At 40.2% G+C, this 23,839-nt stretch overlaps 1 protein-coding gene across 9 annotated transcripts in view; it reads right to left on the minus strand.

Moving 5' to 3' along the window:
- Nucleotides 1-1,302: 1,302 nt before the first annotated feature.
- ppfibp1b (PPFIA binding protein 1b) overlaps nt 1,303-23,839 on the minus strand; it is a 28,502-nt gene continuing 5,965 nt past the window's right edge. Inside the window, exons 2-27 of one of the 9 annotated variants that reach the window (XM_033635046.2) lie at nt 23,278-23,359; nt 21,645-21,850; nt 19,951-20,040; nt 19,711-19,824; nt 18,629-18,760; nt 17,812-17,904; nt 15,025-15,142; nt 14,790-14,834; nt 13,627-13,688; nt 13,453-13,537; nt 12,711-12,850; nt 12,059-12,156; nt 10,998-11,055; nt 9,841-10,012; nt 9,337-9,369; nt 8,549-8,690; nt 8,204-8,335; nt 7,794-7,944; nt 7,571-7,682; nt 6,592-6,680; nt 5,813-5,935; nt 5,565-5,690; nt 5,291-5,479; nt 4,761-4,925; nt 4,379-4,444; nt 1,303-2,466 (exon numbers count right to left, since the gene is read on the minus strand). In XM_033635046.2, the coding sequence (XP_033490937.2) occupies nt 2,383-2,466; nt 4,379-4,444; nt 4,761-4,925; nt 5,291-5,479; nt 5,565-5,690; nt 5,813-5,935; nt 6,592-6,680; nt 7,571-7,682; nt 7,794-7,944; nt 8,204-8,335; nt 8,549-8,690; nt 9,337-9,369; nt 9,841-10,012; nt 10,998-11,055; nt 12,059-12,156; nt 12,711-12,850; nt 13,453-13,537; nt 13,627-13,688; nt 14,790-14,834; nt 15,025-15,142; nt 17,812-17,904; nt 18,629-18,760; nt 19,711-19,824; nt 19,951-20,040; nt 21,645-21,850; nt 23,278-23,341 (2,889 nt within the window). In that variant the 5' untranslated portion in view covers nt 23,342-23,359 and the 3' untranslated portion in view covers nt 1,303-2,382. Of the gene's footprint in view, nt 2,467-4,378; nt 4,445-4,760; nt 4,926-5,290; nt 5,480-5,564; nt 5,691-5,812; nt 5,936-6,591; nt 6,681-7,570; nt 7,683-7,793; nt 7,945-8,203; nt 8,336-8,548; nt 8,691-9,336; nt 9,370-9,840; nt 10,013-10,997; nt 11,059-12,058; nt 12,157-12,710; nt 12,851-13,452; nt 13,538-13,626; nt 13,689-14,789; nt 14,835-14,994; nt 15,143-17,811; nt 17,905-18,628; nt 18,761-19,710; nt 19,825-19,950; nt 20,041-21,644; nt 21,851-23,277; nt 23,360-23,839 lie in introns of all 9 variants that reach the window. The other 8 variants (XM_033635045.2, XM_078167994.1, XM_033635044.2 and 5 more) reach the window with 8 other exon arrangements.

A 23,839-nucleotide genomic window follows, 5' to 3' on the forward strand; every position in this document is an offset into this window, starting at 1 on the left:
TTACTGTAAAAATTTGGCTTTCTGTTTATTAAAATCGTTCCAACAATACCCAGATGCTCTAAATTTATTGACACTGGAGAACCATAGGATTTGACCTAACCCTGACACCCTCAAAGCTCTATGTGTACCATACAGTCTATGATGCATACATGCATTTCAGTGTGCAAACTTGCCACCCTGCACAGGGATCACCCACCACTTTTGTGGGGTGGCATGTTTGCATACTGTATGTGCACATCTATAAAAGTGTTAGCTAATTTTAGAAAAATGTGGTATTCAAGATTTTAAAACTAGGTTTTTGATGAATAAATAATCTGTTCACCTGATTTTCTTTTTCATAAAACTATAACTTCACTCGTCTTCCATTCATCTTTCATAGAGAGGAGAAGAGTGGAAACATTAAGCTTGAACCCTTAAATGGAAACTATAAGTATCAGTTTATGTCTGTTTACCATTTTTTTTTTTTTTTTACTACAACTACCCTTGAAAGGTGCGCCAAATCTCTCTACAGTGAATGTTGGCATGACAAACAATGCAAAAAATGTCTTAAATAAAAAAATAAACAAGAGAAAATGTCTTTTTTCTGGATTTCATCTTCAATCATGTTTGTCTTTGTAATGGATATTATGCGTTGGAAAATCAAAGGGCCCTGTATGTTTATCTGGTTTAAATGTTATGTTATAGGTTGAACAACCTTCAGAAGGGTCACACCTGGAATTGGTCTCTCTTAAGTACAAGGATGGATGAATCAGTTGGTTCATGTCATTGTAAGTAGGTGTTCTAATATGTCTGCATGTAACTGTGTATCTTTTATGTTTTTTATTGTGTGGTTGTTTGGCTGTGACTTTTTTCTATGCTGCCATCTTGGCCAGGTGTTCCTTGTTAAAGAGGTCGTTGATCTCCATGGGACTTACCTGGTTAAGTATGGGTTCAATTAAATAACAATAAAAATGTTTTGTACGGTGCACACATTTTAAACAATGCTCATGGGGTGCAAACCATTTCCTGTGCCACCGTTTCCAAATGCTTCAGTTAAATGATCGTATAAAAATAAGGAAAACCTTGTAACCCTACACAAACAGAAAAGGCACAGGCAATACAGTGATAGTTTCGAAAAGTTTTAGTCATCTGATGTAGTTTTGAAATCTGAAATCTCAATTACAGTGTAGTTACCTGTGAGCTGTTTGCTGTGGTGTCCTCCCTCGTCTCTTAAGTACACTTGTCTTGCAGGTTGCTCAGTTTATATTTCTCCAAACAGTAAGCACAATCAAAGTTGAGCTATAATATCAATACAGAGGAGTGCAGGTGATATGCTTTCAATTTATTGCCTCTATCTGTAGGAAATAATTCACATTAGACTCTTTAAACAGCCATGTCTTTAGGACAGTTTTTAATCATTTCATCATCTCACTCGTCCTCTATGTTAAAGACGTCTGATGAAAACCCAAACTGATTTAAATTACTTTATTGATCTTAAAAATGGATAAACGTAAAAAACAACAAAAAAAAAAAAAGGTTTAACTTCTCCTTTATGGTCGAGGGTTGCATCACTATTATTTTTGAAAAAACCCGTCATTATCTCACAAACCTTTCCAAAAATACCTGTGTCAGCCAACAGGGGTCCATCAAAAATCAATTTATGGTAAAAAATAAAATAAACAAAAAGCTCTTATATAAATGTGTTGAATTCCAATACCATGCAATGATACCTATTAGGGTTTGTACTGTATGATATGTACTGGTGCAAATACATGTAGAGTATTACTGTTGAGCAAAAACCTGTAAAATGTTCAGCGTAGGATAAAATATGACAGTTCCCATGTAAGTAGCAGGGTTTAGTTCTGTAGAAAACATAGCAGCTGTTTCGGAGTTATCAATTTACACCCAAAAAAAAAGAGGGAAAAATCTTCTCAGCATATCACTTCTTTTTTTCAACATTTCTACAGTCAGAAGGCAACGTAAAAGACATATATTAAAATCTATATTGGCTTATTTTAGATGTCTTTTTCCTGCTGGTTGACACTTCTGTTCTATCAAAAATAGAAATGTGCCAAAACACAACTGAGTACAAAATATCTCCAGAAACCAGCTGGCAGGCGAGCAGTGGTGTTGCCCTACATGTTCCCACTGTCATCAGACGACAGTGATGGAGACAAAGTTCAGGAGTGATAGTGGCGACTGGACTGCAGGCTTTCACAACACCGTCGTTTAAAACTGAAAAAACAAAGACACTAATACTTTTGGCTCATCTTTGAACGTAACACTAAAAAAAGAAATGTGGGAGCATTTGGGGAGTTTGTTGAGACAAGTCTGTGTGCGAGTGGAGAGGATTGGCACAGAGTTTCAATCACAGCAGGACCAGGTCTCGTGGCGCTGGCAGTCTCATGCATTGGAGTCCTCGTCTGTTACGCTGGGGTTCGGTGAATTTGAAGCCTCTTTGAAGAATTCATCATCCTTTAGCATGCTCTGGTAAAAGCCACAAGACAGAACAAAATATATATTACGCTCATGACACAATTTTATCTATAAGTACAACATGCTATGTGTCCTGGTCAACGTTAACAATGTTTAGCACATGGGTCTTAAGTGCATTCAGGGCATGTTCAACCACTTTTGCGAGTTAAACAGTGCATACTCTGGGCACAAAGTGGGACACAAGGTGTAAAAGGATTGTATTTAGTCGCTTTATTAGTCGTAGGTGTGTATTTACATGTCAGATTTAGCAAATTGGAGAAGCAGGCAGTTTTCTGATGAGAGTACCGCAGTAATATCTAATACAGATTTGGACATTTAAGCAAAAAAACTCAAAAACTGTAGTTTTAACCTTGATGGAAGAAACAAAAATAAACTTTGAGCTTCTGAAATAATGAAAGTTACGCTGCTCCTTGTGCATAAATGCACTCAGCGTCTCTCTTCAGCCTTGTTTCCACCAAGCAGTCCAGCTCAGTTCAGTTCAGTTCAGTAAACATTAGTTATTTTTTTGTTTCCATGGTGCAAACTTGTGGACAGTACCAACATAACCGTCCCCTTTTTTTGTAGCTTACGGTTTTGTCTAGATGGAGCTAGAAACACTGCAGTCCGTTGATTGGTCAATAGAGATCTGTCACTCTTGCTCATGGCCGAGTTGTGTCTGGTTTTAAAGCTTATGTGACACATTCTCATATGATAACAGGTTTTACATATAGTAGTAAACTATAACTATAAAATCAAAGGATGTTTTGCTGCCTTTAAATTTTTACTACTTAACGCTTAGCAGTTATAGCCTTAGAAAATAATTTAATTCACTGGGCTGACTGCAGGCAGCTACCAGCAACGTTTGAGGTGGGACGATTTCTTGAAATGTTACTCAATGTGTGAGCTGACGATGTGAATCAATCAACACACACCTTACATTTCAATACGACAACTTTGATCATTCATTTTGTTTTCACTGGCTCCAGTCTATTTCAACCAGATTATATGAACTGCAACTATTCCGTTTCCTCACTTAGAGACAAAAATGAGTCGGAGCGTTGCTCCAGCAGCACTACACCCCTGCTTTTGCCTGACAAGGACTGAATGCACAACCCTGCTATTTTGAAATATTCCATTTAGAGAGATTCTCATGGCAACCTGTCTTTTTTGTTCTGAAAATGTCAACATGCAACCCCGTTCCGTGGATGATAAATGAGGTGCAAATGCTCCTCTGCATCACCGGTGAAGAGGACTTACAGGGAGACCTGGGAGGAGCAGTGAGCACAACAACCCCGCCTACATGTAAGAAGACTGTCTGCAGTAGAAACACTTTACAGATCTGGGACAAGAAACATGTCCTTAAGGGTTATTTATGGTTCTAAAGGTACTGTACTGAAAGTTTTTGGTGGAAACGCAGCTTTAATGGCAAGTCAGACAGCAGCCTCACTCTGCTTTTTGCTGTGTTCACATCTTTGAGAATGTAATTAGTATTCATCCTATAATGATGCATCATTTCACCCATCCACAACCCATCAGTGTGTTTCTGTATGAGCAACAAGCAAAAAGAGTGTTTTAAACCCGCCTATGTAAGTGGATCTTACTATTGTATCTGAAAAATGTGGGCTTTAAATAGTAGAAAAAAACTGCACCATAAACACTTTAGAACAAGTTTTTGTATGTCAATGGTGAAATTGCTTTCTGCTGCCTCAAAATAGCAATACACCACAATGCGCCTGACCACACCTTATTTTAAGACCCACTGTACCAGCCCATGGGCGCACAGACAGGCAAATGTATATTTACTACTTACACATCATGGGCGCTGGCCATGAAAATGACAAGTGTATCAGCCTGAAACTAGCAATGACAGTTGCACTGTGGGCAGCTTTGTGCTGTGTGTAGGACAGGGCCAGTAGATTCTTACCGTCAGGTTTTGAATCCCCTCAGAGAACGCTCCAATCTGTCTCACAGTTCCCTCAGAGTCCTCCATCTGTGAAACAAGAGGCAGCCTTAAACTCAATAAACTGAGACCACCAACAGAGCATAAAAACTAAAGTTGACCAGACATTTCTACTAAGTAAACATCTTGTAAAAAAAAAAAAGTCACCCTCCAAGTGACACTGGTGACAATGCAAACGTAAGACCACACCTCATTTATTTGTGTTTTCCCCATATAATGTACATATGCATTTAACATACATAGATTTCAGATATACTGTACATGCAATTAGATATAACCTGTTATTGCTCATGTTTTAAGTGATATAAAATCATCAGTCAACAGGCCCTTTGAAGAACAAGCTCACCTGTTCCAGCCTGTCGAGGTCGTCCTCATAGATTTGGAGCTCGAAACCTTTCTGAAAGCTTCGTCCCTTTGGCATCTCCACATCCATCGGACACACGTACTCCTCGTTGTCTTCATGCTTTTTCTTCCTCAGACTGCCAAAGTTACCAAACGACAGTTTCCTTGGCTGGTGTGAACAAGGGGAGAGAAGACAAAGAAATTCAGCATATCCATTTTAAATAGCTACATTGTGACATGTAAACTGGAATGCACATATCAATCAGGGTTCCCTTTTTTAACTAGTAAAATCTTGAACCTTTTGATAGCTTAATACCAAGTTTTTGTGACTAAACAATTGCTGCATAATCTAAATATACTTTAAAATGTCTGCTGAGTAAAAGTTGTTTAGTTTGGTGTAAAGTTTAACCATTTCAGTCTAGAGGTAGTCTTGGTCTACATATCCATAACCCTGGTAACACTTGTAACCACTGTAAGAGAAGTTCTTGCAGTAGTGTTTCAAAGTATAGACAGTCCATCCTCAAAAAGTCTTACCTTGACTTTAGTAGTGGCAGTAAGCAGAGTGTAGTCTGGGTTTTCAAGACACTCCTGTTTGAGCTGCTGGGCCTCTGAGCCAATGAGCAGGTTGAAATGTGTGGCGAGGTGACGGCGCAGCAGTGTCTTGTTGGGGGGGATGTTCAGCAGCAAAGCCATGGTCTCAACATTGAACCGTGGCTCCAAAACCTGCAGAAAAAAGAGAAGTGTCAGGAGTGGATACTTTTAGGAGAGAATGTGTTTTCCAGAAAGACTGACTGTCGGACTGTCTCACCATCAGGCCTCCGTGCACACCGCTGCCTCTCAGATTGGGAGCATATTCAGCGAGGTCCACAGACCGCAGCCACTCCATAACCCGATGGTTTGTCCACTGGGAAATCTCTGCTGGAGAAATATTGTTCTGTGGGCAAAAAGAGAAGAGTAAAAAAAACAAAAACAAATTAGAAACAGAGTATGTTTACAAACAGAAGAGCAGGCTGCTAAGCCCTATCAAATATTCTGTTTTATTTTGAGTGAATTCACCTCATCAGATGGCCTACGACGCAAGCAGTTGGGCTCGTAGTTATTAAGTCGGAGCACTTGGATAGCTCTCTTGATACTGAGGTGATGCAGGACACTCCCTACTTTCAGAGAAAGCAGGTCATCCTGAGGGACAAAATTAGACATTAGTGACTCAGTGCAGGAGCGTAGACAGTGGTAAACATTCAGGGCTTAGCCCAAATCTAGGGGGGTCCGGGCGCATGCTTTCCCTTGGAGATTTTTCCCCATTTACAGCAGCTATATGCACTATTTTTCAAACCAACTGAAGTTAAAAAAAATGCCTAAAAATCTGCACATCATTTGGGAAAAACATGACAGTTGCCAAGGGAAAAAAGAAAATCATCCTGTAAAGTCTACATCATATTTTGTATTGAATTGTTCTCCAACTGTCTTCATCTTTCTAAAACCACAACACAACAAATGTAGAAGATGACTAATTTTCACTACTGACACCTAAAAAGAGGCAAAAACTGGCAAAAGTGCAGTTGAAGTTGTGACAAATTTTAAGTAGTATGGAACAGACTTTTGCAGTAAAAATTCCCTGAAAAAGAAGCCTCTGTAAAGAAATCACAGTCTGAACAGAGGCAGACGCTGTTTTGTGTCTTCAGCACTGTCCCAAATATGGAGGGTGAGTCCAGGTCGTCTCCTGTCCAGCTCATCAGACTCTCTAAGCAATAATCCTAACATGAGATGACACTGGACTCATCAGACCTTATCCCTGGGGTCTGTGGAGAGAGTGCATGTGTCTCACCAAAACTCACCACTGTCATGTAGTGCAGCATGCGACCATCTACCCTCCCCTCATCAAACTGGGTCTTATACTGAGGCAGACCGATGTCATCCAGCCATCCTGAGCGGAACAGGAAAGAGCAAAGTGTCATGAGAAGGAAGTTGACAGTCAAATATACACCTGGTCAGTGATCAGGAAAGCCACTCAAATCAAGCAAGACCCCTCTTGACTCCTCAACCAATCCTTTCAGTTACTGCCATCAGGTCGATGCTACAAAGTCCCACTGGCCTGCAAGAACTCTGCCATTATCAACCTGAACAAATGCAACCGCTGTTAAGACTTGACTTTGACTGGCTCTCTCACAGCCCACCAGCACTTACGGTTTCTCAGCTCACTCATCTGTGTTTTGCTCTCAGCTCGTTGATGCGATGTCTCTCTTCCTCTCTCTGTGTTTATCAAAATTAATTACCGACAGCAAAACTCATCTTTACTTGTAATGTTATCAAACAATGAGAAATATTCTCCCCTTGTCTTAAATCAATACCTGTTACTTCCTTGTTCTATGAATGAAGCAGTAAATAAGTTGAAGCAGCAGCGCTGTGTGTGTTTGATCAATCAGGGATGGTCCTCCCTGCAAACCCCACCCCAAAGTTGGTGTTCTTTCAGCAACTACTAACCCTGATCAGGGACTTTTTGTGGGGTAAAAGAATGTCCCTAGAACTTAATTTAAATTCTGGTCCCTGCGGTCAAAATGCAGTGAGTTCCTAAAAAGGTTCCTGGGTAAAGTTCCTGCGGTTTGAGGGGTGTGTATTGCTTTTAAATGTGTTTTAAATGTGCGTTGTATGATTGATGTTGAGCCTTGTTGAAGGAGAAATTGTGTTGCTTTGAGGCCGACAAAGTATCTTACCGTGCAAAGTAAAGAAGAAGAAAAAAAAAATTGGCCTAAGATTTTCTTTGACCAGCAGAGCATTGACAGCTTGCTTCATGCTGGATCACCAGCTGGTACTCACTCGTCACCCAGTTGTAGTCCAGCTTTCCCTTATTATCCTCCTCCTCTGAGCCGAGGGCCTGCAGGGCCAACTGCAGCTTCTTTCTGTGCAGCGGGTGTTTGATGCCCAGCTCCTAAACATCCCCAAGAAGACAGGCTAAGATTACAAACAACATCCCTCACGTACTACCAACTGTAGTAAATTCAAGTTTGCTAAATCATAAAATTCTTGTTGTTCATCTCACCCTCTCCAGGTCCTGTTGGGAGGCCTGTAGCAGCGTTTGTCCAGAGGAGATCCACACACGGGCCATGTTCACATAAAGACCGAGACCCTGCCCCTGCAGCCAGTCACACACCTGGTCCTTTGACCAGCGTGCAAAGGGAGCATCAACATCACTAAGAAAAAGAAATGAAAACAGAAAAGTCAAAACTTTTTTAAAAGGTATACTGACACACCCTTGTGGTGGTATCAGAGGATAACAAACACATATAAGTTGAAATTGTGAATATAGAACAAGCATTTTTAATCTTTCTTTTCCCACTAAACGTCTTCAAAAGTTGTCACATGATCTCTGAATTTCATCGCACACCAGAGATTCAAAACAAGCAAACCACATTCTGAGTCTCATTATTCAGGCTGAACGCACAGACTTACTTGTTGGCTCTTTGGAGGTCACGAGACCAACCCAGTCTGGGTCCTGCTGTGGCTCGCACTCCACCCCTCTTGAACTCACCCTCTGGTAGGTTGTCATCCAGGTTAAAGGTGGTAGACTGACTCCTTTTTAACCTTACAAATATATGACATTCAATATACATTAAAACATCCTCACAATCATAGAAAATGGTAAAATATTCTTGCATATCTTTTTATATTTCAAGTTGAATATAAAAATGTTAGATGCACACATTTATATCCTTATTCTAGTTTTGTTATTACTTAAGAGTTATTTACTATCCTTCAAATCAAGAGCTGAGGATTCTCGTGTAACTTTCTACTCACTTCCCAAAGAGTTTCTTTATTCCTTTGGATTTTTTCCTGCCCTCTGGGGTCGTGGGGAGTGTGTGGGTACTGTCGCTGTTGGTTGATCTCTGTGGCAGCCCGGCCAGATCCAGATGGTCAGTGCCCTGTCGCTCTGTTTCAGCTGTACAAACAAATGGCCACAGAAAATCATCAGCAACATTAACATCAGTGTTGTGAGACGTGCACAGATCGACAGAGACAGAGCTACTGCACGGGGTCAGTGGAGAGACCCAGAAAACACTCAGACAGACACATGACATCTCCTAGACCTAGAAAGAATGAGAGGTCATGGTGATGGGCAGCATGCATCAGACACAGCTGGATGTCTGACTAAGACTGGAATAAAATAGTCTTATTTTATTAGATAAAAAGAAGGCTCATTAGTTGTTTTGTTTTAGATTTTTTTAGTTGGCAGCCCTCAAGATCCAAATAAATCATTTGATCTGATAATCTGGATCTTGAAAAAGATTTGTGTTTGTGGAAGGGTTTGATGGAAACAAAGAGTGTAAACAAATACATGCAGGCACACAGGTAAATCAACAACAGGCTCTCTGTATGTTGGACATTCAACTTTTGTGCAACAGCGGGTAGTGACAAGGGTGTGGCTGCTGAAGCACTGAAACGTGATATGATATAGAGATGTCAGCTGAATGGATGAGTTCAGAGAGGGCAGAGGTGTACAACAATACAAGATACATTCAGTAGTTTGCTTTGTTTCCTTCAGAGAACTACTGCAACCCTGTAATGACCTGCGGTCTATACTGTACCTAGCATAGGCGCGCTCGCACTCCGGCTGCGGTCTTCATGTGTAACAAAGCACACACAACACACGACAGGGTCCAACAGAAAAAGAACAAGACAAAGGGCAGAAATTATGATTGAAATACGAACAGGATTGGAGAGGTGGAACAAACACCGACATACATATGTAGAGTACACACATTAAAAAAAAAAAAAAAAAAAAAAAAAAGCACATACACAAAACGAAGGGCAAACGACAGCACAGAAACAGACTTCCATAATTAAATGGGGACCACAGTTTGTGTGGGCTGCAAATTATGGTCTTGGTCCATATAGTATATTCCACGGGTGTGGCTTGGGAAAATAAAAAAGTCGTCCATGGTGGAAGAAAAACCTCCCAAGAAAATTTCACTCTCTAGTAAACAATCAATTACACAGATATCTTAATGTCAAAATAGCCTCAATTACAGACACAGTCACCTTGCGGACTTGTCCTGACCCAGCTGCTACATCATGTGGTTTGCTCTTACCAAGGTTAGGAGTACTGTTTGTCTTCTTGCCACGGATCTTGAAGAAGCCCTTTCCAAAGGATGAACGAGCCTTTCTTGAGCCAAAGCTGTCGTCCTCTACGGTAGCAGGCAAAGTGGCAGAGGGACCCATGGGCGGCTTTTCACTGATTTTATTGATCTCTTCACTTGTATTCTGTGAATAAAAAACATTACTCCTTTAAGACTGTCATATAAACACTGTCTTACAAGTATAGTCATCTATAATATAACAAATTTACAGCAGAATATTTTTGTCTTTAAAATTTAAAATACTGTAACTTTTACCATAAAGAGAGTTTAGGGTGTAAACTGCACACAACATGTAGGATTTTCTAAAGACTATATGGATGCTATCATGGTGCATTTTACAGGCTTATGAGACAACTTTCTAGGAAGTAATGGTATGCATTTAAGGGATACTTTGCCATTTTCAACCAGCTTTGTATCATAACAATGTTGGTAGTGTGTGTCAATGAACTCTGGTAAACTTCTCTCCATATTACCAGCGTCCCTGCTCATCTGCCTGTAAAAATCTGGTGGATGTTTGTTGACTGTAGGGCTGTTGCTTGAACTACCGATTGTACTTCCTCATTTTTGCATGCCTCCCACCATGCACATTAAGAGTATAGAAGGGGATCAAGAGAGTGTCTCCCCTCTCTTGCTCTTAAATTCAGACCAAACTCAGATCAGTGCAGAAGTTGTAAAATGGAGAGATCAAATGCTAAAACTAAGCAGTGCTGATCAAATATGAACCAAGATTCTGTTACTGCGTTGCCCATTTCTCCCCTCAAATGTTTTCAGAAACATACTTTAACATACTGTTTAACTGTAATTAGAGATTGTTTGTTACCAGCTGGCAGCCATATTAATTTTTTGGACAAGCAGGCCAGAACCCACTTGTATTACATCACCCACCAGCGGGAGCATTAATTGGTCTGGTACAGTGCATTCTTGGTTTTCTACCTCTTGAGCAAAACCAAATGTCCCAGCCCTGTTACTCTGTTTTCTTTGGTCTTTTAGCAACATATTTGCATCTTTCCACTGCATAGACGGCCCAGTTTTATATAAAGACCATCTTTCCAGCGGTGAAATACTTCTTTAATCTCACTAAAATAAGATTTAAATTGTGTAACTTTTACCTTTTCATTATTGCTCTTATCCAGCTGGTCCTGGCTGCCAGTCTTTGTGGCATCTTGGCTGCTGAAATGACAAACCATACCAATGTTACTCATGGCAAAGTAGTGGAGATAGTGAGTGTGTCTCACAAGGTCATGAGAAGCAGCAGGGTCAGGCTACAGGATATGAGCTGCCACATTCTTCTCATGTGTAACTTGAAGAACGATACTTCCTCACACTCCATATGACTTCAGCAAATGAACATAACAGATGTCCGCCTGTTTACACAAACTGGATAGAACATTTCAATCACAGCACTACCTTAATAACAGCATGTTAGAATATTTGCTTAAGAAGTCCATATTCAAAATGATCCAAATAGAAGTTAAATGTTTGTTACATTAAGTCAAAACATCTTTTCTTGTTTTACAAAAACAGCCTATAATTTTCAAAACTTGTGTTTTCAGTATTTAAGATGCTACTTTTGATCCTACTAATATCTGAGTGAATGAGTGAGAATCTTTGTGTTAATTATCTAGAAACTATATGATGATTTGGAGAGCAGAACAAAGGTATTTTTGAGTTAGTGTCAAGTTATACATAGGTGAAGGGCAGCCCTCTACCATAAGTGGCCTGACTGCTTGGCACCTAAGTGCACACGTCTGTGCCTTATGCTGATGAGGAGATACCATTGTATTCAGCAGCCGAGTGTGACAGGAAACTATGTTAGAGACAGAGTACAATGACATGTTGAAGTCATTGTTCATAAATTTAATGTTAAACACGTGGCAAAACACCCCATGCACACCATACTTTACCCAAACCAAATGAATATGAGCAAGTCAGTGTCACTGACTATACCGAAAAGCAGTCAGATCAGATTTATCGGTACACCCTGCAATGACATCGACTTTTCTTTCGATATTTGATAAATGTGTCATGCAAAAAAAGGAGTGGCAGAGAAGATCAGCTACTGATGACTTAAGTATCTACTGTATCTACTTTATAAAAACCTACATTAGTCAAACTTTACAACAGAAATCCAATGTTTGTGAAAGAACATACAGCCTTTTTCACATTTCACCTTTCTTCGTCTGTTGGTGCAGACTTTGACACTCGTTCTGGGTCTGAAGGGCTCGGTGTTGGTGAGGGCTCTTCACTCAGTCCATTGAGGTTCTCCAGCTAAGCACAGATCAGAGCGAGAGAAGAAAAAAGAAAATACACTTTTTAAAATCAGAGTATGTCTTAAAAGATTAATGTGCATATTCTCCTGCGGCCATGAGAACACAGCAGTCTAAAACTGCACACATGCTCAGAGAACTGACGGGAGATGTTATTCAATTAATTGGATGTCAGGCCTGTCAACACTCATTTAACAAGTGTTAAATTTATGTGAGCAATTAGTGGTTTACTGAGCATTTCAGAGTTTAATGAGACTTGAAGTTGCCTGAGGGAATAAAGGTAAAAACCTACAGAACAAGAGTCGTTAGCACTCGTGAGCAACACATAGGAAGATGGCACAGCCAAAAATAATATGAGGTTTCTCACAAACACTGTTAAACATCTGAAACTGCTTGTAACATTGTGTTTTAATACATCACATTTGCTGTGCTATTATTTCATGCTGTAAACTGTCGGTATTTAATTTTCCAATGAAGCCTCCTTATTTATGACTGTTAGTTGATTTTTTTTTATGCTTTAAGTTGTAGCACCACATCATAACATGCTACACAAACCTCATCTGGGCTCCTCCTTTTCATTTGCTCAACATCTGTAACTTCATACTTTTCTGACTCCACAGACACAGGGTAGGTTGACATGAATGCGATGGATCCATCACTAGGACTCTCGACATGCTCGTTGTCTTTGCTTTTTTCTGCAGTGGACAATATATGACATGCAACTGAACTTTTCAAATGTAAGATTTAAGAATAGCCATTTTATTTAGCAGTGAATAACACATCCCAAAGCTCTTAGCAACAGAAAGAAGTTTATCTGAGAGGACTAACTTCATGTGTTGTTTCTACACAGATCTTAGAAAACAGCCTGAAAACAAACTCAAATGAAATGTGTTGCAGAAAGCAACGGGACAGAGCTGTATGAATGATTTTATCAGTAAACAGCAAGCTCAGAGCAATACAAATGAACCTGTAGGAAAACAAACAGGCAAACAGATAAAAAGGGGTTGCTGTTTGCAGCTCGACTCAAGTTTCAAAGAGTGTCCTTTAACACACCATTAGCAGCGGTCTACAAAGCATCAACCTCAAAGTTTTAACAAAAATTAGGCAGACTAATTGTTCCCTGTGGCGGATTATCTCTAGCTTTAAACCTATGATATGCTATAAAAATGGCATGCAGTAATTTAGGTAAACAAATTTTGTGGGAGATGGACTAAACCATGCAAAATCACCTATACTTTTTTTCTGACTTACTTCTTTATCTCTGACATTACATTCATTTACAAAAGTGTTATCTCACCTTTCTTCCCTTGCACTGACATAACCATGTCTTGAACTTTCTTATATCGCAGCAGCGACTGTTTCAGTTCCTCAATCTTACGATCCTAAAACGGAAAAGACATTTAAAACCACAGTGAGGCAAATTATTATTGATTGATTTGACACAGAATGAATCGTGGCTTGTCAAATGTACCTTCTCTTCATTGGCTGCCATCAACGACTCAACTGCCTTTTTCATTCTCTGCACTTCCACATCTAGTGAGGAGAGAAAATGATTACGAACAAGGAACTGTAGCGTTGATGGTGTCAAGTTTGAAAGGGTACAAAGAGGGGATGGATAAGCCTGAACACACAGGGTGTAACTGGAGGATTTAACACAATCAGACCATACAGGCCATTACTGTACATCATCCAGTGACATCACAGACACTTTTTTATAGACCCTAAAATTGATAGATCATATCCTTGTGTGAGCAGGTGTTTCACATACTTAACTTTGGTAGAACATGTTCACGTTTCAGAACAAACACACCGCTACAAGTAAATCCTCAACATTTGCAATCCTGTCTTTTCTTTAAGCCTTTTCCCCACTAGTTTATTATCACTAAATATTGCAAAACAAAGGCAGTTCAATGTGATCTCTAACAAGAAACTGACACACACTGGTCAATGGTTTTGAACTTGAATATTCATTTGACATTTGAGTGTTTGATTAAGGACTCCTACGTGGCCAATTCTAAAGATCTGACTCATAAAATGAGTCATGTTGAGGGAGTCTGTGCGCTGAATGAAAAGTGAAAATGTTCTACACACACTTAGTGAACGATCATTGATGAGGGAAGACACAGACGTGAAGACAGCCCTTTGAACAAAGATGCTGTCACACAACACTGAACATGACATGTTAGCAGGGCACACACTGGTTGTTGGTGTGAGCAGGGGAAGGTTTAGAGGGGAGATATTGACGGGTACAGGAGGTGATTATAGTTGGAGGACATGAGGCAGGAGCATGAGTGAGCAGCCTGAATGGTTATGACAAACAACACAGTACATTCCTCATTCCTCTCGAGAACACAAAGCAGACATTCCTTGTTGCTGTTCCAGGTTGGACTTTAAAAAACACTGATACGCAGCATTTGGATGACCTTGGTTTTGTTCAGTTTTTACAGTCCTTAAAAGTTGACGATAGTTGAACAGACTGGTGATGTGGCGCTCTGTGGTCGAGTATTAGCACTCCAATGTGTTATAATGGACAAGCTGAGTTTGGATGGCTCATGCTCGTTCATGCAAACAGGGGTTGGGAGGGGTGCAGTAATAAAGTGCAACAATGAACACAAGCATAAAAACCCCCCTTACGTTTTTCTTTCAGCCTCTTTCTAAGAGTTTCATCTGGATGAGAGACTAAACAGGACAAAGAATTATGAAACAACTGGTTGGTTGCAGATTTTGACTTCTTGTAGAATTAAGCCTATTGCTTTGCTAATTAAACATAAATATTACCACTCAATCATACAATGTAGACTTGAACATGAGTTTAAACATCATGCGTGCTCATCCTCACTAAGGCATGTGATTCCACCGGCTTTCCCACCTCTCTCTGTGGGATCTGAGCTGCTCGAGGCCATGGCTTTGAAGCCTGTCTCATCCTGTAGCCTCCTCATCTCTCCGTCTGAGCCCTCCAGCTGCCTCCTCAGTATGGCTAGCTCCTCCTGTCCGACAGAGGACAACAGTGAGGATATTCCCTCCACACAGGCACAGCCCTCCCACCCCCAACCAAACTCCACACTACAAACAAACCACAACACAGAGGTTCACATATGCTGACGTGGCGCACAGGCATGCAGGCCACACCTGCTCTGAGGGGTAACGTGTGTGAGGTGGGTGATAAGCACTCATGACTGGAAGGGCTGAGGTAATAGCAAATGCATTATATAAAAAATACACATTTAAGTGACCACTATAAGCATCAAGCATGAAGACAGACCTATTAAACTGTAAGGAGATTTTAATAAAGATGATCAGAAAAAAGGAGATGAGTGTGACAAGTGCAAAGTAGGATGAGAAAAGACACAGAGAAACAGAATGCTGCCAACTCTTTAAAAACCCTCAAATTAAAGCATGACTGTGGTTTGAAAAATCTGAACATTTGCTTAAACTGGTGCCCTGTAGATGCTGTAGATTATATTTAAGATTACTTTTTACTGTGCAGCATGGTTCAGTAAATGAAGTGATATCACTTTCTGCAAAAAGTGACATCACTTTGCCTAAAATGGTAAAACAAACTAAACAAAACCCTGGAATACTGCTGAAAACCCGATTTAATTATTTTTACTCTCAAAAATAAAAACAGAAGAGGAGCCAAAGGGAGAGGTCAGAAACCATAATCATACAGCAAGCAAAACAGCCATCCTGAGAAAAGCAAACCTTCATAGCCTGGAGTTTGTGCTCCTTCCTCTGTTTCTCATACTGCATCTGGCCCATTTTGATTTTCAGGCTAGAAAGCTTAGCCATTAGCGACTAGCAGTAGAGACAAACCGAGGAAGAAAGAGAAAATAGAGATGCAAGAAGTGAAAGATGTAAGCAGCTCAAGTAGGTGGAATACCAAAGATTCAAACTAAGATAGTTTAAGTACAAAGCACACTGAAAAAATGGACACAGCTGACCAACAGAGTGAAGTTTCAACCCAGTAGAACATGGAACATTCAACATCCTTGTGTTCAAAGAACAACGTATCCTCGCAATCAAATGGGGTCATAACAATAAGAAGCAACTCCATTGAGATCCTTAATAACAGCCAATAAACAATAAAATGAATAAATCATCAGAAGCAGGGCGATAGTAGAAGAATGATCTGGGGAATGGGTTAACAACTTGTTAAGACGTAAATCAGGCAAAGTCTTTTTAAGACTTCTTAAGACTATTTTAATGCTACATAGAATGGTAGAAAAGATTCCCGCGCACTTTATCTATGTAGTGTTTCACTTAATTGTTGAGCATTCAGTCTATTAGGCCTTAATCAGACAATACAGCACATTCTGATGAAGGTCTAATAGACCAAAAGCTCAACAATAAAGCGGAACACTGCATAGATACAAGTGTGTAGAAATCTTTTCTACCAGTTTGGACTTACTGATGTTTCCAGCACCTTGCCAAGACTGCGCTAGGTGGAGCAGTGGTTGTCCTGCATCAGTGCCACTTGGCATGAAATTTACGACCAATTTTACAAATACCAGAATTGCAGGGAAAAAACAAAAAACAAAACACAACCTAACAACAGCAACAAAAAACAGCAAAATGATGACAAACTTAAATAATAATAAGAAAACAGAGTCTACTGTAAAGGATGGATACAGAACAATCAACAACAAGTAGAAAATCATGTCTGTCAATTAACCAGAGCAGGAACATTGTAAAAACAACCATATCATCTAGGATACACTTAAAATGATCTAAAGACACATATTGTTCTAATTTAAATACCTCTTGTAACTTGTTCTATCTATTTGGTGTGAAATAACTAAAAGCTAATTTACCAAGCTCAGAACTGATCTGAGGAGTTTCAGGGATAAAAATTCCTGTGAGCGTGTGTGATGAGAGATGGATTTGATTTTTAAAAGAGAAGTGAAGCAGAAGGGCAGCTTTCCAAGCAATGCCTTATCAGTGAGAGGACACCATCCCACATTCTGATACAGATCACAGTGGTGAGATCTAAAACCATCTTCAGTAATATAACGGAAATAACTGTGGTAGACTATATCAGGTGATTTTAGTGTGGATTGAGCTGCATGCATACAAAATATCACCAGACTCTAAGATTGACGTTATAGTAGATTGAATAATTGTCCTTCTGTTTTCTAAAGAGAAATATGACCGAAATCTGTACAAAAATCAATTACATTGATAAGTCTGGGAACATTGCGTGGGATGGGTCTCCTACTCATTTGACTTGTACAGTTGCAGCTCTGTCACTGTGTTCAGACACCACAAGACCTCTGCTTTTTGTGTAGGTGTACACCCAAATGTTCAGAGCTCTCTAGCTGCTTATCTTGTTGCTGGTATCAGATATGGGGGTGGGGCTTGGTGGAGATGAGGGCAGGACAGAACTAGTGTTTGTTGCCAGATTTTTTTGAGTATCTTGTGTTTTTCGCACGGCATGTGTTTTGATTTCCATCATGCTGAGTTTGGAAAAACCGTTTGCATGAAATACACAGAGCCTTGTATACTTTACACCTTGTACTGGTTTCAACCATGCCACGATATCTTGGCTAAACAGCAAATTTTTATTGAATTTGCACTTCCCCAGGAAAGTTTAAGATGTAAGTCATGAAAGTTTTTCCATATGAAGTGGTAGTGTGTAAACATCTCTGTGACAACTCACCTTTGTGGATTTAAGTTTCTTTTCGTACTGTACTTTTTCACTCTCCAGCTCTGTCAATCTGTACCGCAGTTCATTAATTTCAAGAATCAAATCCTGAAAGAACACAAAGTGCATATCAAAGTGTGGTAGTAAGATAGCATGCAAACTCCTAAAAATACCGGTAATACTGTTAAATGAATTTCATTCTGGCAGCTCTCACATTCTTTAATCTCAGCTAAAAGTTCAATTAAATATAAAGCAACTCTAGCCATCTTTGAAGGCACTGAATTCCTTGGAGAGTAGATGCTTCAAAGAAGCAACAGTGATAAAATGAGGAAGCTGCAGAAAAAGAGGCGATTTATGTGCTGTGAGGCGGAACATGGACAGCAGCTTTTTGTTCCAGTGGGGTGGAAGAGACGGCCGCGCTGCTGCAACAATAACATGACGTGTTTGAAAGCTTTCCAAGTACTCTGCATGGTTCCTCTGGGAGCAGACATCTCCCCATCTCTAGTAAACAAACAGCTGACATCTTAATGTTTGTAAAGCCTTTAACCAGAGGGCACGGAATTCAACTAAGGTAAAACCACTTTGAGCAGTAAGGTTTTTCTAATCACAGCAAACACAGTGGTGATATTTCCCATGGATAGCTCAGTGAATGTTGATGTTTCCTTGAGGGGCTTTTTTTTCTAACTCAAAACACAGCTGCTTCGAGACTGACAATAAAATGAGATGTCCCTCTCCCACACAGGTGTCAGACAATATGAATGAGGGTTTGTTTGGTGTGTGTGGGCAAGTGTTTGTGCACTGAGGTGAAAGAGAGGTGAATTAAATTACATACCTCACTGTCCCTAAATCTGTCATCAAAGTCAAGTCTGTCCTTGTCCATGGTATTCAGCTTCAGCTTTAGGTTGTTCACTTCGGATATCAGCTCAAGCTTCTGCGACTCCAGTGCACTTCTGCACAGAAGCTCCTACGATGACAAATAAGGTCTATTAAAAAAACAAAAACGTTGCGGATGCTATGTGGTCAATAATGGCAGCACAAACAACATGGACAGTATGGGTATTCTTGCTGTTGTAAATATTTAAAACAACAATAGTGATTATTCAAAGGTCTATGTGAAAGGTGGACATGGAATTTGGCCAGCATTATCTCTACAGCTGATAGCAAGCACACGCAGAAACCCCTGCTACACCGAACACCTGGACTGGGCACAGCAGCACATGGGTAAATATGCATTAACCACACAGTAGAGGTGGATATATTGGCAGAAATGGAATATAATATAGTAAGTATGTTTTTTTTAGTGTATAATAATCTGAAAATATAATTTCATTGTGGTTTTGTTACCACAGAATGAGAGGTTTATATCTATATATAATTAAATATTTTTACCAGTTTAAATCACCGGGTCTGTTTGTTTTGGACAGGTGGAGACCTCTGCTGATAATTCATCTCACCGTAAAAACCTCCTGAACATCTGGATCGGAAATAAGGTCAGTACACATTAAGAAAAAGAGAGAAATTCCATGAGCGAACAGGGTTTGGGCTAGGGACCTGTCTGAGACAAGCTGAACCACATAAAGAACAACTGACTTGTAACATAAAACTGCTTTATTCAGCTTTTTTAGCAGTTTAAATCACCTGGTCTGTGTGTGTTGGCGATTAAGTGATCTCTGTCGAAAATTCAGCTCCCAGTAAAAACCTCCTGAACAATGAACACTGAAGGAATTCTAACCGGGAGAAGTTTCAGTTGGTTGCAGTGTGCAATCTTCACCATAAGATGCCACTAAAGCCTCCTAAATCGTACACACTGTTCCTTAAAAAGTCGATGTCACTTCTTCACATGTGAACCATATGTAGTTTTCATTACTAGCTGGCCCTTGATCTTGTGACCCACTCACACATGCACCCACACACCTGTTGCAGCATCTCCTCAGTGGCGTTGAGTTTCTCCCTGTGCTCGTCCAAACACAAGTCCAGGTCTCGAATCTTCTCTCCCTGAGCCTCCACCTGGTCTGTCAGCACACTCACCTGTGTGGAACCAAGAAGTCACTTTTTTTGGAAAGAGATTTTATTTCTATCTAACATAAAGACGTGAGTTTTTGTGGAACTGGTTAAATGGTTAACTGGTTTATTTAAGAACTGCTGGATTGGTACCTGAAGAACCAGAGATTCCTTATCACTCTCTATTCGGGTTAGCCTTTCCTGGTAGTGGTCACCCCCACTCAGAGAGAGGTGCCCATTGGACTGCAAGGACAGAAGAAGATATCTTTTAAACAAAGAACCATAAGAGAACTGATCTTCGACATACATAGTAAGTACAGACACAGGTAAGTGGTACAGGTAAGTAATTAATTCTGCAAATCTGATCATTCTTTAAGGTTTCAGTGTCTAATAATGATCTCAGATGAAATGCTTCACATCAAAGTAGGGCTGTAATCATCTGGTCAGGTGGTCAATTGTTTGGTCGTTATGCTGTTGTCTGACCAAACTCTCGTTGGTCCAATAATTGCTGGTGTTACTTTAAAAAGGCTGTGTGCTTACCAAAGTATGTCTTTTGTCTTTATCACTATGGATTTATTTTACTAAGTCTCCAAAAAGACAGTTCAAGGCTGGATTACAAAGCTTCTGAAAAGACTACCGTCACACCAGAGGTCTTGCTAGAGCGGCAGGATGGCTAACGTTAGGTTCTGGGCTAAAAATAGCAAGTCTCTCTCTCGCATGCAACATTACAGAGATATTTAACTTTAATAACATCATGTTGTATATGACAGCGTCAACCCCAGAGTTAACTTCTGTAGTGTCCAGTATGTCCGATTCATCAGTCCTGTTCAACACTTAGTGGTGAGACAGACTTGGCGCACACAGCTTAGGTGGGGAAGTGTGAGCCTACAATGTGCAGTTTATTTCAAATAATATTAAAGTGGACATCACATTTATTTTTCACTGGCGGCATTCCACTTGCCTGAACAGAAAGTTTACATGCTCTGAGCAAGTGTTAATGTCCAACCCTGAGACAGGAAAAAAAAATGATTATGATGATTAATCAATCAATTGGTTGAAGAGTAGGTACAGTTTCAGTCAAACAAGATTTTCTTTGGTTGATTATAGCCCTACATCAAAGTGTGACTGGCTGCACTGCATTACCCTGCACAAACAAAACCTTACATGGCTGAGAAGAAGGCTCACATTCAGACTGCTGTGCATAGAGTGACTTACAGCATTACACAAAAACTCTGGCATTTATCTGGCCTACAGCCCATCGCTCTCCCAAACACCACTCTGGTTCCCAAGAAGTCAGCGTGTTTCTTGCAGCACTCTGGCTGTGACATTGACAATACCAGCATTTTGTCTTGCATTCCCAGGGAACTCAGCAGATGGGGACAGTCATGTTTTTGCTTAGCAAACAAGTCCGTCGTCTACTTTCACACAGGACTGTTTGCCCATGCTTTGTTTAATGCAGCACACACAGACGGAGCACAATCAGAAGCAAACCAGATGTGCTGAAGCTTGTTTGCAGCACTTTCTGTCCAACAATCACAGACAAAACATCCTCCATGGTTACACAGCTTAAACTGATTCAGACATTGCAAGTGTTCCTTCTTTCAGTTCTACATTTTATTATTTTACATCAAGATGATCCAGTTATGCAACATTACCAGAGAAACTGATCTGACCTGAGGCTACACTATTCTGATGAAGAGAGGGAAAAAAGTCAACGTGACTATATTTTATGATATTCAGTTCCGAAAACTGAAAAACTAGTTCTTGCTCTCAACTGATGAAGATTACTTTTTATTTTACATAGTCTCATGCAGCATTTATGCATCTGTCCTACATGTAAATCTTACCAGGTGACCATGAAGCCACTCGACCAGACTGTCAGCTGTGGAGTCAGGGATCTGGCAGCGTAGACTCTCCCTTTCCTCTGTGTCCATCATCTCCAGGACACTCCTCAGGTCTTCCAAAAGGTGAAGCGCCCGCAGGCTGCCCATGAAAGGAGAGGTGGGTGACTGGCAGTCATACAGCCCATTGGAGTAGTCCAGAGCCTTGGAGCCTGAGGTGGAGAGAGACAAACATTAGGAGAAGCTAGAATTCAAAGAAAGACAAAGATGTACCATGTCATACTTCAAAGTAATTATTTTACTCTCTTAAACTACTGCTCATCAAAGTACAGAGGAAAGGACAAGGTATTTTGTTCAGGTTCTCACAGTGATTAAAGCACACATCTAGCTGTAAAGTAGGGAATCTCTGTATGTATGTATGTGTGTGTGTGTGTTTATGTACACGAGTCCTTCATATTTCTTGCGAACCATTCATCCAATCTACCTCACACTGTTATTTCAATTAGTGAGAATAGCAACATAATTCAGTTTTTTCCATACCTAAACATCAAGCTGGCCCGTGTTTTGAACAGGCACTGCACTAGTAGTAACAATTCACTGTGCCAGACAAGGGACAAGACTTTAACCACTTATAAATGGCAGTCTGCCATCATAGGCTGAACTAAAGTGAATAATTCCAATCATATTATTTGGAGACAGCCATTATTGGCACTGGTCTGACATCTGATCCTCTGAGGCCGCATCCAGTGTTTCTTAAATCCTTTGCAACACTACAGTTAGGGATGAAACGTTTTCCACGATAAACCACAATGAAATCACGTAATACCTTTTCAAATCTGAATTATCATGACAACTGTGTTTGATTACTGCACTTTGAAAACTCACAGTAAATACTGTCCAGCATCAACCACAGTTAGCAACGGTCTGCCAGACACAGGCACAGCATGCAATGTGTCTTGCATCAATGAAAACATGGCAGAAGACAGTGACAGCGCTCTGGCGATTTTTCATTCTTATGGTTTACAGAGTAGGCCTGCAGCAGGCAACCCCAGTGATGCTACTGGTTCCTTTTCCTCATCTACAGTGACACAGATACTCAAGCAAAGGTAGTGTACGGAAGGATTGCATGACTTTAAAACAGTTCAGTAATTTTTTCATAATAAGGATTTTTTTGTTTCTCTGGCAAAAAGGGGGAATAAATAACAACAAAAACAAGATAAGCAACAACAAAAAAACATTGGTACTGAAATCTACGAAATTGTAACTTTAAGCATCGGTGGCCAAGAATTTCACCACTGAAAATAATGTCACATGGTCCACTGGTACACAACACAAGGTGAACATGTTTATACGCCACACAGTCTAAATGAGCACAGAATAAATACTAAACCCTCTCTGACAAACATGGAGCTCCAGACACCATGTGATGTCCATTCAAAATGTCAGCTCTGCAACAAGCCACAACACTAAATAAACTCTTATCAATGTTGACACAACCTGACAGAGATGTATATCAGAGACTTTGTTGCTTTATGCTTTGACACAACTGTAAATAAATAATCACAACATGACTGTTCAAACAATCTGAATCATGATAAAATGTTATGCTGATGCTTAATGCTATAGGGGAGAACTTTACCTGCTATAATGCCGTCCATCTGCTCCAGGGCAGCTGCCAACATGTCGCTGGCATCAGCCATCATCTTCACTCACTGATGAACCTGTAAAGATCAATGAAATGTAAAAACTAGCTTCTTAACCGTATTTTAGTCAGTCTGAAGAATACCAAAAAGCACCATGATTATTGTAACTATTAACCCAACAGTGTGACTGATAATCACAGTTTAGTCTGTGGAATAAGACATCATGTGGCAGCTGCTCTGTGTGCTTGAAACGTAGATATCAACAGTGCAGGAAATGGACAAATTCAGCCAAACAGTTACAACAGTGGTCAGCTTTCTAGGCAAAAGAAGTGCAGTAAGTCTGAGTTAAGCATGTGATTACAAAAGGTTCCCACCCAGGAATTAGGCTGTAACTGCAGTACATCCTTAACAACCCTCAATGCCTAAAAAAGGACAGTGCCTGGTGAAATAGCTTGTTTGTGAGACGGGTTTGACTGTACAGACACAGATAAGCTGAGCACTGTGTATGAACAGCACCCCATCTAAATAGCTACATGATAACCGGGAGTTTGCGGCAGT

This window comes from Epinephelus lanceolatus, chromosome 5, assembly GCF_041903045.1.
Source record: "Epinephelus lanceolatus isolate andai-2023 chromosome 5, ASM4190304v1, whole genome shotgun sequence".
In the NCBI taxonomy this organism is placed as follows: Eukaryota; Metazoa; Chordata; class Actinopteri; order Perciformes; family Serranidae; genus Epinephelus; species Epinephelus lanceolatus.